General features: G+C 39.5%; 1 protein-coding gene across 1 annotated transcript in view; it reads left to right on the forward strand.

Annotated features, from left to right (window-relative positions):
* Positions 1-1,095: 1,095 nt before the first annotated feature.
* Positions 1,096-12,465, forward strand: part of LOC122050233 (pentatricopeptide repeat-containing protein At1g06140, mitochondrial-like) — a 30,096-nt gene continuing 18,726 nt past the window's right edge. Inside the window, exon 1 of the mRNA XM_042611158.1 lies at positions 1,096-1,174. Coding sequence (XP_042467092.1) covers positions 1,096-1,174 — 79 coding nt within the window. The remainder of the gene's footprint in view (positions 1,175-12,465) is intronic.

The raw sequence follows: 12,465 nt of genomic DNA on the forward strand, positions 1-12,465 counted from the left end.
CGGTGGGCGTGAAGAATGTGCGTGGCGTTCGAGGGATGTAAAGCCAGGACGGAAGACTACTCGAGGAGAAGGCCGGGAATTGGGTTCGGGTGAGCCCTATTCCGGTTGGCTGAAATCACCCAAGCAAACCGAACCAGAGCAAGTCAACCGGGAGTTGACTTGACAAGTGTTCGATCGACCGAACGCCATGATCGGTCGACCGAACCCCTATCAACAGAAGGCAGCCATTGGTGACACATCAACAGACACGTTAGCAACCAGCTGTTGGCTGATCGGTCGACCGGACCCTCTGATCGGTCGACCGAACCGAAGATAAACCCAAGACTTAGTCAAGCATTCTGATCAGGCCAGCTCAGGGAAAGACCATTGGTTGATCGGTCGACCGAACAATGGGATCGGTCGACTGAACGCAGGCTCGATCCACACAGACTGCATCTGGATGGAAGGCTGGCCAAGTACGCAGGTTCGGTCGACCGAACCTGGGGATCGGTCGACCGATCCCTCTCGAGTCAAAACCTAATCTCGAAGATCAGGTGATCTGATAAGCTTTGGAATCCCTATATAAAGGGGTCTCGAACAGCAACGAAAGACAACTCTGTACTTTCATTTCTTAGCAACTCTTGTGCTTTCCAATTGTGTAAAAGGCTTCTCCACCTTCAGAGAAGGAGACTCTACTAGTGTGCCTATTCAACCGTCTTGGATTAACAACCTTCTTGGTTGTAACCAAGTCAAAACCGTTGAGTCGTCTCTTTTCTTGTCTATTATCTATTTTATTAATCCTATTGCTTTATCTTAGAGTTGAAAGTTTGAGGAGGGTATACTTTTTGTGTTACAGGCAATTCACCCCTCTTTTGCCGGTTCCGCTGCACCAACAAGTGGTATCAGAGCCCAACAGTCTCGGAAGGACTAACCGTCGTCTGAAGCACAAAGATCAGGACAATGGTTGACGCGAACATTCATCCCCCGAAGTTCGATGGAGATTTCGCTACATGGAAGCAGAAAATGGAGGTATTTTTTAAAACTAAATTTGATATACTCTTAATAATGAAATATGGATATGAAACGCCAAAAGACAAAGAAGAGTACAACTGGATGATGAAGGAGCAGGCCAACTTCGTGGCCAACGGAAAGGCTGAGTTCCACCTGCTCAACGTTCTGCCATCTCAGGAGATAAGTCAGATCGGAAGCTACGACTCCACGAAAGACCTCTGGGAAAAATTACTGGAGCTTCACGAAGGTACCTCCGAAGCGAAGCTTGCAAAGCGTGACATCCTTCGGACACAACTAACAAACCTCCGGATGAACAATGGTGAGAAGGTAGCGTAACTCCAAGCAAGGAGTAAGGAGCTAATAACTCAACTAAGCAACCTTGGAGAAGAAGTAACGAACTGAGACTCGATCCGGTACTCGCTCAACGCCTTCTCCAGAACTCCAGAATGGGCGTCCTTAGTAGATGCATACTACATCTCTAAGGACTTCGAGGTAAGTACTTTAGAAAATTTATTTTCTACTTTTGAACTTCACGAATCTCAAGTTGCAGAGCCCAATGGAGTAGAGAAGACTAGTCAGAACATTGCCTTAAAGACAAGAATAAACGGTTCTGACTCCGAAGCTTCGATCGACGAATCCGAAGCGACTCTATTAGTAAGACGTTTCAATAAATATTTTAATACTAATAAATTTAAATCACAGTCGAGGAAGCATCAATGTAACAAAAGGACGGTTCGATGCTACAACTACAACGAGGAAGGGCACATCAAGGATGACTGCCCCAAACTGAAGAAAAAGAACAAGGAGAAGCCTCAAAAATCGACATCCTCTACACGCAACAGCCTGAAGGCTACATGGGATGATTCTTCATCCTCCAAATCAGACGTCAAAGAATTCTCGGGGTTAACACTAATGGCTAACCATCAGCTAGAAGAAGAGTCAAGCTCAGAAATGAGCATAGATGAAGGGGGAGGTACATCAAAAGAAGAAAGCTGCGATGAAGGGGGAGCTACGAATATATAGGTAAGTGAGGTACGTAATCTAACTCCCAAGCAGTCCTTTAAGTTTATTAAATCTCTTTGTAAAGATTTACTTAAATTAGAAAATGAGAACGCAGATTTAAGTAAATTGCTAGATAATTTAAAATCAGAAAATGATCATTTGAAAATGTAAATTGAAAAGTTGAAATCTGCTGCATGTTCAAATGTTTTTCAAAAATCTAAATTAAGAATTTTTAGTAAATTAAACTGGTATATTAGAAAGCATCAAGGTCAACTTAGGAAAATTCCTAAAACTTATGTACCCCCCAGATTTTTGATTAATCCTGTAGGAAGGAACCTCTATTGGGTTCCAAAATCTATCCTAAATTAAAATTGTTATAAATTAAGGCTGCCAGAAAAGAGATTAAATGTTTAGTATTTCTTTATGAAGCTTTGTCTAAGGAAGTGGTTGTTGCTCCAATAACCAAGAAGGCCTAGTGCCTCGCCACAACCTGGAAGCTGAAATATCGAAATAAACTGTTTAATTAACTTTCTGATAAAAGCATTAAAATTAGAATTATATAATGCTTTGAAAAGTTTTTAAACATTTCCTTGAAAAATCTTCAAAAATATTTTTCATAAAATTCTAACTTAGAATTTTGTTAAAAATGTCGGAACAGGAAATCTTTTTAAAAAATTTTTACTAGGAAAACCATTTTTTTACATAGAAAATCCCCCCCCCCCCCCCGGTTTTTGTTGTGATCAAAGGGGGAGACTTGAGTAACAAGTTTAGGGGGAGTTAGGAAAATTATTATTTTTTTATTTTTTAAAAATTTTGTGCTTAAAATGTTAGTTTCGTAATTTTCTTAAAATTACTATCTGTTTGTTTTTACCCTAACTTAAACTTGGGTTGATGCACATCAAAAAGGGAGAGATTGTTGGACCCCGTGGTTGTTTTGATATGATCAACCAAGTTTAGGTTAGGTCCTGTTTGTCTGATCCCTGTGTCTAAGTGTGCAGGAGCTTAGGAGCACAGTAAGTCAAGCGGAATACGCAGCTAGCGAGAAGGACGACACGGGAAGGGAGCCGATGGACTCGGTGCGTTCGAAGGACAAGAGAGCTATGGAAGAGTACACCGATGGACGTGAAGAGCATGCACGGCGTTCGAGGGACGTAAAGCCGGGACGGAAGACTGCTCGAGGAGAAGGCAGGGAATTGAGTTCGGGTGAGCCCTATTCCGGTTGGCCGAAATCACCCAAGCAAACCGAACCAGAGCAAGTCAATCGGGAGTTGATTTGACAAGTGTTCGGTCGATCGAACGCCATGATCTGTCGGCCGAACCCCTATCAACAGAAGGCAGCCGTTGGTGACACATCAGCATACACATAGCAACCAGCTGTTGGCTGATCGGTCAAACGGATCCTCTGATCGGTCGACTGAACCGGAGATAAACCCAAGACTCAGTCAAGCATTTTGATCGAGCCAGCTCAGGGAAAGATCGTTAGCTGATTGGTTGACCGAACAATGGGATCAGTCGACCGAACGCAGGCTCGATCCACACAGACTGCATCTGGATGGAAGGCTGGCCAAGTACGCAGGTTCGGTCGACCGAACCTGGGGATCGGTCGACTGATCCTTCTCGAGTCAAAACCTGATCCTGAAGATCAGGTGATCTGATAAGCTCTGGAACCCCTATATAAAGGGGCCTCGAACATCAACGAAAGACAACTCTATACTTTCATTTCTTAGCAACTTCTGTGCTTTCCAATTGTGTAAAAGGCTTCTCCGCCTTTGGAGAAGGAGACTCTACTAGTGCGTCTATTCAACCGCCTTGGATTAACAACTTTCTTGGTTGTAACCAAATCAAAACCGCTGAGTCATCTCTTTTCTTTTCTGTTATCTATTTTATTATTCCTGTTGCTTTATCTTAGAGTTGAAAGTTTGAGGAGGGTATACTTTTTGTGTTACAGGTAATTCACCACCCTCTTGCCAATCCCGTTGCACCAACAGTTTAAACTTGGATCGCAAACGATGTTTAACATTATTGATCCAAATCCACCCATGTTATAAATTCAATTAAATATTAATTTCAGAAATCGGTTTCCAGGTTAAACATGGCGAGGCACTAGGCCTTCTTGGGTATGGGAGCATCCACCACTTCCTAGACAAAATCTTTTAGTGAAATCTAATATTTAATTTCCTTATATAACCCTAGGTTTAACCAAAAGGAATAATCGAATCACAAATTTGAAAAAACAAAGAAAACACAAATTTGAAATAAATCCAAAACCTAGAATCAAATGTCTCTTGTGTTTGGTATTTCAAAAACTATACAAAGAAAACTAGTATGATGCGAAAAATAATTACTAATTATACTGTTCTTTGTATGCAACAACCTCTTGATCTTCTACCGTCATCCTCTTCTTATCTCGGACGTCGTGTGGGCGATGATCTTCCAAGGCAAGAACCACCCAAGCCCTTCTTCTTCCTTCTTCCAAGTTTCGGCCAAGCAACTTCTCCAAGAAATTGTAAGTCTCGACCACCAACCAAGCTCTAAGGGATGCAAGAGCAAAGCCTCCTTTCTCTTCTTCTCCAAGAAAAATCCGGCCACCACAAAAGCTCTAAGAGATGTTGAGGTTCGACCACAAGAAGAAGAAAAGAGAAAAGAATAGGGCCGACCATGTTGGAGTGTATACTGAAAGCCTAAGCTTTTGTAAACATTTATGTTAAATAAAGAGTCACATTTGGTCAATTTATCTACATTTGTTTGTAGTTGTTCAATTAATTTATATTGTAGATAACATAGTATGTGGTGTCACATATAGAAGATGATGTTATTAGTACCTTATAAATTATAAACAGTAGCTTACGACCAAAATGGAAAGGAACAAACCATTGGAAGGTCGTAGTGTAATTAGGAATTAGTTTATCTTGACTATATAATTACACTAGTACACTTAGAGTGTATTGAGTAGGACCATTTGAGGTTGTTTCTTTTATACTGACTTTATAAAGGAACATATATCTCAGTTATTATGGAAGTGTGTGCTCTTAATCCTAATATAATAACAAGCACATATATTTGATATTTATTTCTTTAATTTATCAATGGGTGAGATTTAGTTCGATGAATCAATAAACCCGATAAGTTGGGAAATGATATCACTTATAGTGTGTGTTGTTGATTATATAAGGAAACTGTGTCCTAGAGATACTAGGTTGATAATATCTCCAAGAGGAGCTCATAAGGATTGTCATGTTAAACCCTGCAGGTGGACTTAGTCCGACATGACGATAAGGTTGAGTGGTACTACTCTTGGACTAAGATATTAATTAAATGAGTTGTCAGTAACTCACTTAATTAGTGGACATTCGATATCTTAAACACAGGGAGACTAACACACTCATAATAAGAAGGAGTCCAAAAATGTAATTTGGGATTGGTGCGATAGTTCAATAATAGTTCTCTAGTGGAATGAATTATTATTGATAAAATTAAGTTGTGTGTTCTGGGCGAACACGGGATGCTTAATTTTATCGGGAGACCAAAACCAATTCCTTCTCTCGGTCCCTATCGTAGCCTCTTATTTATAGAGTACTATACTCACCTATACCCACCTTTTATACCCACCTAAAGGGGGCCGGCGAAGCTAGCTTGGAATCAAGCTAGGGCCGGCCTAAGCATGGTTTAAGGTGGCCGGCCCTAGCTTGAACCCAAGCTAGAGGGGGCCGACCATATTAAATTTAAAAGAATTTTAATTTTAATTTTTATTATGTGGAAGATATAATTTATTAAAGAGAATTAAAATTAAAATATTTCTCTTGTAAAGGATCTACAAAAGATTAAAGAAAGAGATTAAATCTCTTTCCTTATTTGTAGATTGGTGAAATATTTTATTTTCTCTTTAAAAATTATTCACATGTTGAAAAATTAAAATTATAGAAATTTCTTTTTATCAACCATGAAGAGATTTTTGAAGAGAAATTTTATTTTTAAAATTTCCGGAAACAAATTAGGAAGTTTTAATTTGTTGATTAAAACTTGTCTAATTTATTCCTCCATGATGTGGCCGGCCATTATAGTTTAATTGGGAAATTTTATTTTATTTTTCTCAATTAAATCATGTCAAGGAAATTAAGGAAATTTTATTGTAATTAAATTTCCTAATTTACCAAGGCTAAGGAATATAAAAGAAGGGGTGGGGGTGCCTTCATGAGACACAACCTCTATTATTTCTCTCCCACTTTTCCTTGGTGTTGTGGCCGGCCATCATCCTCTCCCTCTCTTCCTCTTGTGGTGGCCGAATCCTTCATCTCCCTTGGAGCTCTTGTGGTGGCCAGATACTACTTGGAGAAGAAGAAGAAGAAGGAGAGAAAGCTTGCATCTCTTGGAGCTTGGTTGATGTTTTGTTCTTCATCCTTGGTAAAGCTTCCTTATTGTGGCCGAACCTAGCTAGGAGGAGAAGAAGGTGGTTGGTGTTTTCTCATCTCGGAAGATCGTTGCCCACACAACGTTCGAGGTTAGAAGATGAATACGGTAGAAGATCAAGAGGTCTTTCTAAAAGGTATAACTAGTAATTTTTCTTTCCGCATCTTACTAGTTATTTTTGGAAATAATACCAAATACAAGAGGCTTACGATTCTAGTATTTCGAATATGTTTTTCGATGTTGTGTTCTTTTGTTTTATTTTTCCTTGTGATTTGATTGTTCTTTTTGGTTAACCTAAAGTTATTTTAGGAAATTAAATATTAGCTTTCCATAAAAGGTTTTGTCTAGTCGGTGGTGGTTGCTCCCATATCCAAGAAGGTCGTGTGCCTCGCCACGTCAATACTGGGAACCAATTACGGAAATTAATATTTAATGGAATTAATAACATAAGGTGATTTGGGTCGAACGTGTTAAGTTCCGCAGGAGACCCAAGTCAAAACCTAAAAGAACGAATAGATTAAGTTTTGGATCAAACGTGTTAAGTTCCGCAGGCGATCCAAAATTTAATTTAAAAGAACACATGGTAGCTAGGAAAAGGTTCAGACCTTTGTACAAAATTTTTGTACAGTGGAACCTTTAGATTTTCCGAGTAGCAACCAACAATTGGTATCAGAGCTAGGGTTTTGCCTCTGTGTATTTGGTATTAGTTTAATTATGCACATGTCATACATAATTTAGGCAGGATAATAGTAGGATGTGCTAACTTTGTGGATGCAGGATCCAACTATTATGGCTTATAGTTTTATGTGTGTGATTGGACGCTTGGACATGTCAAGGGCATTTATATGTGTGTGCATGATTGTATTATAAAATACATCAGGAGTTGTATTTAGTTTTATTAGGATTTTATTTTTGATCTAGATACATGTACATTCCTTTTATGGAATATAGGATCAAAATTGTAAAATTCTATTTATGTCGCGGATCGAATCTTGCAAAGCGTGGAACCTTCTGAGGACCAGAGGCACAGCGGAACAAGGAGCAAGATGGATGCGACAGCTAGACCCGGTGGCAGTGGCCAAATATGGCAGCAGCTTGGGATGACAACACACGGAGGACAACCATAGATAAAAGCCATAATAGTTGAAAATTAGATTTTCTATTTATTGCTTTTATATTGTGCTGTCTGTGTATGTTAGTATAAATGTTTAGTAAGCTAGCATAGTTAAAATTCCTCATTTATAAATAACTAAGTGGGAGAGGGATTTTTAAATAAAACCCATGGTCTCCGTTACTGGTTTATAAGTGATGCAAACAAGCTTCCGCGTTGGCTCTGAGTGCCTTCCTCCATATCGGATGAGCTTGTTTGTGGATCACTAGAACAAACTTTCATTTGGGATGACTATAGGAAGTTAATTAAGAGCGTGTGATCTTCCCCATCGGAAGGGGCACAATCTTATTAATGGACTTAGCATCAAGTAATGGTATACACTTAGGCACAACTAATAGTATCCTTCCCATCGAAGTCACTGCTATTATTTGTGTGACCAAAAGATACCAACTATTAATTTTATTTATCAAAAAGTTAGGTTGACAAGATAATAAAATTAATGGGTTAAACCCCTCCTTTTACAAATGTTGAATTTGTATACGTCCACACTATCGTGGCATACAAAATTCACGGTGGTTTGAGGTGTTGGTTAATTTAAAATAGTATTGTTTGAGGAATCAATATTATTCTAAATTTAGAGTTCTGACCAAAAGTTATTTGTGATTCTTAGGATGACTTTCAACTCACTGTCCATCATACTTCAACAGAATAGACTTACTGGACCTAATTACATAGATTGGAAAAGGAACCTGGACATTGTCCTTACTGCTGAAAGCTATAAATTTGTACTGACTGAGCCTTGTCCTGAAGCACCTACTGGTGAATCTACCCAAGAGGAGATTGAATATCATAGGAAATGGGTAAAAGCAGATGAGATGGCGTGGTGTTACATTTTAGCTTCAATGTTAAATGTATTGCAACATCAACATCAAGATTTACTAACAGCCTATGATATTATGAACAATCTCAAGGAACTCTTTGGTCATCAGGATAGAGCTTCTAGACAAGAAGCCATGAGAAAGATAATGACAGCCACCATGCAAGAGGGTACTCCTGTGAGGGATCATATCCTAAAGATGATGGCTTATCTGAACGAGATACAAATCCTTGGAGGAGAAATTGATGGGGAAACCCAGATCGATATGATCCTCCAAACACTACCTAGAAGTTTTGAGCAATTCCGCCTAAATTACAATATGAACAAAAGGGTATATTCATTGGCATAACTACTGACAGAACTTCAGGCAGCAGAAGGATTGTTTTGTCACAACTCTCATATTCACTATGTTGAAAATGGTTCTACTTCTAAGCCGAAAGGAAAGAAGAAGAAGAAACAAGTTGGTTCAGCAAAGAAAGTGAATAAATCTCAGAGTACAGGACCTAAAGCTGGAATGAAGAAGCCGAAGGGCAAGTGCTTCATCTGCAAGCAGTCAGGGCATTGGAAGGCGGACTGTCCTCGTAGGAATCAGAACAACAAAGGTATATCTCATGCTCTAGTTGTTGAAACATGTTTAGCGGTGTTATCTACCAGCACCTGGTGTGTAGATACAGGAGCCACTAATCATGTCTGCAACTCCTTGCAGGGGTTCCAGGAAACCCGACGACTATATGAAGGAGAGATTACCGCCTACATGGGCAATGCTACTAAGGTGGCAGCTGTTGCAGTGGGAGACGTGTACTTATCTTTTAGTAGAAATAAAAATTTGGTTTTAAGAAATTGTCTTTATGTACCCAGTTTTAGAAAGAATTTAATTTCAGTTTCTAAACTATTTTTAGATGGATATTCAGTTTCCTTTAGTAACGATGTAGTTATTAAGAGAAATAAAGTGATTATCTGTTCTGGTACATTAGTTGACAATTTATATATTTTAAATCCAATTTCTCCCACAAAGCAAAACATGGAAATTTATAACTCACCTTATAACTCAAATAAGAGAAAAGAACCTTCGGAAATGAATCAAGCATATCTTTGGCATCTAAGGCTTGGTCATATTAACTTAAGTAGGATTCAGAGGCTAATAGCCGATGGACTTTTGGGTTCATTAGAGTTAGAAAATTTTCCAACTTGTGAATCTTGCTTGGAAGGTAAAATGACCAAGAGGTCGTTCAAGGCCAAGGGGTATAGAGCCAAAGAAGTGTTAGAATTGGTTCATTCTGATTTATGTGGTCCTATGTCTGTCCAGGCAAGAGGTGGTTTTGAATATTTTGTCTCTTTTATAGATGATTATTCAAGATACGGATACATTTACCTAATGCGCAGTCAGTGCTTTGATAAGTTCAAAGAATACAAGGCGATGTGGAGAAACGACTAGGTAAAGTATCAAGACACTACGATCGATCGTGGTGGCGAATACCTCTTAGGAGAGTTTAGGAATTACTTATCGAGGCGGGATTCAATCCCAATTGTCTGCACCTGGAACACCCGAATGGTGTAGCAGAGCGAAGGAATAGGACTCTTATGGAGATGGTTAGATCAATGATGAGTTATTGAATTACCAAATTGGGATATGCTCGGAAACGATGGTATATATTCCGAACTTAGTACCTTCTAAATCGGTTTCTTCTACTCCCACGAATTGTGGAATGGGCGAAAACCAGTCTAAGACATATTCGGTTGGGGTAGTCCGACACATGTGCTAAAACCAGATCTTGATAAGTTAGAATCTCGTATACGAAGTTTGAGTGTTTGTGGGATATCCCAAAGGAGCGAAAGGAGGTTTATGTTATAGTCCTAAAGACCGGAAGGTCATTGTTAGCACCAATGCCCAGTTTTAGAAAACTATATAATGGATCACAAGCCCGAGTAAAGTTGTTTTAGAAGAACTAAGAGAGGACACGTCTACTTTAGTACCAACGATACAAGATGAAGTACCACAAGCGCAACACGTGTCACACATGATACACAACCACATGCCTCGTCGTAGTGGGAGGGTTGTAAGGCGACTGAGAGATTCATGTTTTGGGAGAGTCTTGGACTTGATCCGGGTAAACATGAACCTGATCCCCGGACATATGAAAGCACTCCAAGATATAGATGCGACATCTTGGCAAAAGGCGATTTTGAAATAGAGTCTATGTACTCTAATAAGTTCTGGAGCTTGTAGAACCACTGATGGTGTAAAAGCCGTTGGATGCAAGTGGATCTACAAAGGAAAAGAGGGATGACGGAAGGTAGAAACCTTCAAAGCTAGGCTTGTTGTGAAAGGGTACACTCGAAAGAGGGAATCGATTATGAGGAAACCTTTTCACCGGTAGTCATGCTTAAGTCTATCCGGATACTCTTATCCATTGCTGCTCATATGGATTATGAGATTTGGCAAATGGATGTCAAGACAGCTTTCCTTAATGGAAGTCTTGAAGAGAACATCCATATGAAGCAACCAGAAGGGTTCATTGAAAAAGGCAAAGAGCATCTAGTGTGCAAGCTCAATCGGTCCATTTATGGACTGAAGCAAGCTTCAAGATCTTGGAACATCCGGTTTAATGAAGTAATCCAGTCATATGGATTTATTCAAAGTCCGGATGAGTCTTGTGTATATAAGAAGTGTAACGGAAACGTGGTGGTATTTCTTGTACTATACGTAGATGATATCTTGTTAATTGGCAACAATGTCAAGGTATTATCAGACGTAAGGGTATGGTTGTCCAAACAATTTGATATGAAGGACTTAGGAGAGTGTGCACACATTCTTGGGATCAAAGTAATAAGGGATCGCAAGAAAAGAATGTTGTGTCTGTCCCAAGCTTCATATATAGATACAATCCTTGCTCGTTTTAGTATGCAGGATTCCAAGAAACACTACAAGAATTTTTGCATTCAACAACACCCAATAGACAACGCTTTTTAATAAAAACGTTGTCGTTCTTTGTTTTACAACGCTTTTAGTGAAAAGCGTTGTCTATGGTATTTACTTTTTACTAAAGACAACGGTTTTTAATGAAGTGTTGTCTTTAGTGTTGTTGTTTATGGTCAAAGACAACATTTTTTTAAAAAACGTTTTTTAAAGTGTTGTGTATGTTTCCCCTAAACTCACTTAAAATAAATTCGCAGCCCTCGCTTTGCTAAACTCTAAACCCTCAACGCGCGCGCGCCTTCTCCTCACCACTCCTCTCCACGAGTTCTCCTCTCCACTCCTCTCCACGAGTGCCTTCTCCTCTCCTTCTCCTCTCCACGAGTGCCTTCTCCTCTCCTTCTCCTCTCCACGAGCGCCTTCTCCTCTCCACTCCTCTCCACGAGCGCCTTCTCCTCTCCACGAGCGCCTTCTCCTCTCCTTGCCGCGTGATCTCCTCTGAACCCTAATCTCAACCCAAACTCCTCACGCAAAACTCCTCACGCTGGCCCAACTCCTCCAAGTCGAGATCCCTAATCTCGCATTTCCCCATCTCCTCAATCAAAGTCAGCTTACCCTTCCTAATCTTCTCACGGCTCCTCAACTCCTCTGAACCCTTCGATCTTAGTTCCTTCCTCGCAGAGCAGATTCGAGAGTAGGAGGAACGGAAGAAAGAAAGGTAAAATTTCTTCCATCCCTCTAGAATAAGATTTTGTTTATTTTTGATTATTTTCCGAACTAGCCATTTTGCCGGATTCATACTGCATCAATTTTCCCCCTCCCCTGATTGTATTTTCTCATGATTTAATCTGGAATTTTTAAACGTTTAGCTATAGACTTTGGCAGTAGGTATTAATCCTTAAAAATAGCATGAAGCATATAACATGCTATCCTTTTTTCTCAAATTCAGTGTGAAGCTGTTGGCCAAGTTACAGATATTATTCACATTCCAGCCTTTCTTTGTCGTCAGGTATAATGTGCAGCTTGAAATTAATCAATCTCTAGTGTTATTCTACTATTATTTTTATTGTGTACCCTTAATGCGCAGAGAATATCTCTCATTTTTATTGTATCTAAAACTTGTGTTCTGCATTATCTCATCTTAATTCTGGGCAGTGACTTGTG

Source organism: Zingiber officinale, chromosome 3A (genome assembly GCF_018446385.1).
Source record: "Zingiber officinale cultivar Zhangliang chromosome 3A, Zo_v1.1, whole genome shotgun sequence".
In the NCBI taxonomy this organism is placed as follows: Eukaryota; Viridiplantae; Streptophyta; class Magnoliopsida; order Zingiberales; family Zingiberaceae; genus Zingiber; species Zingiber officinale.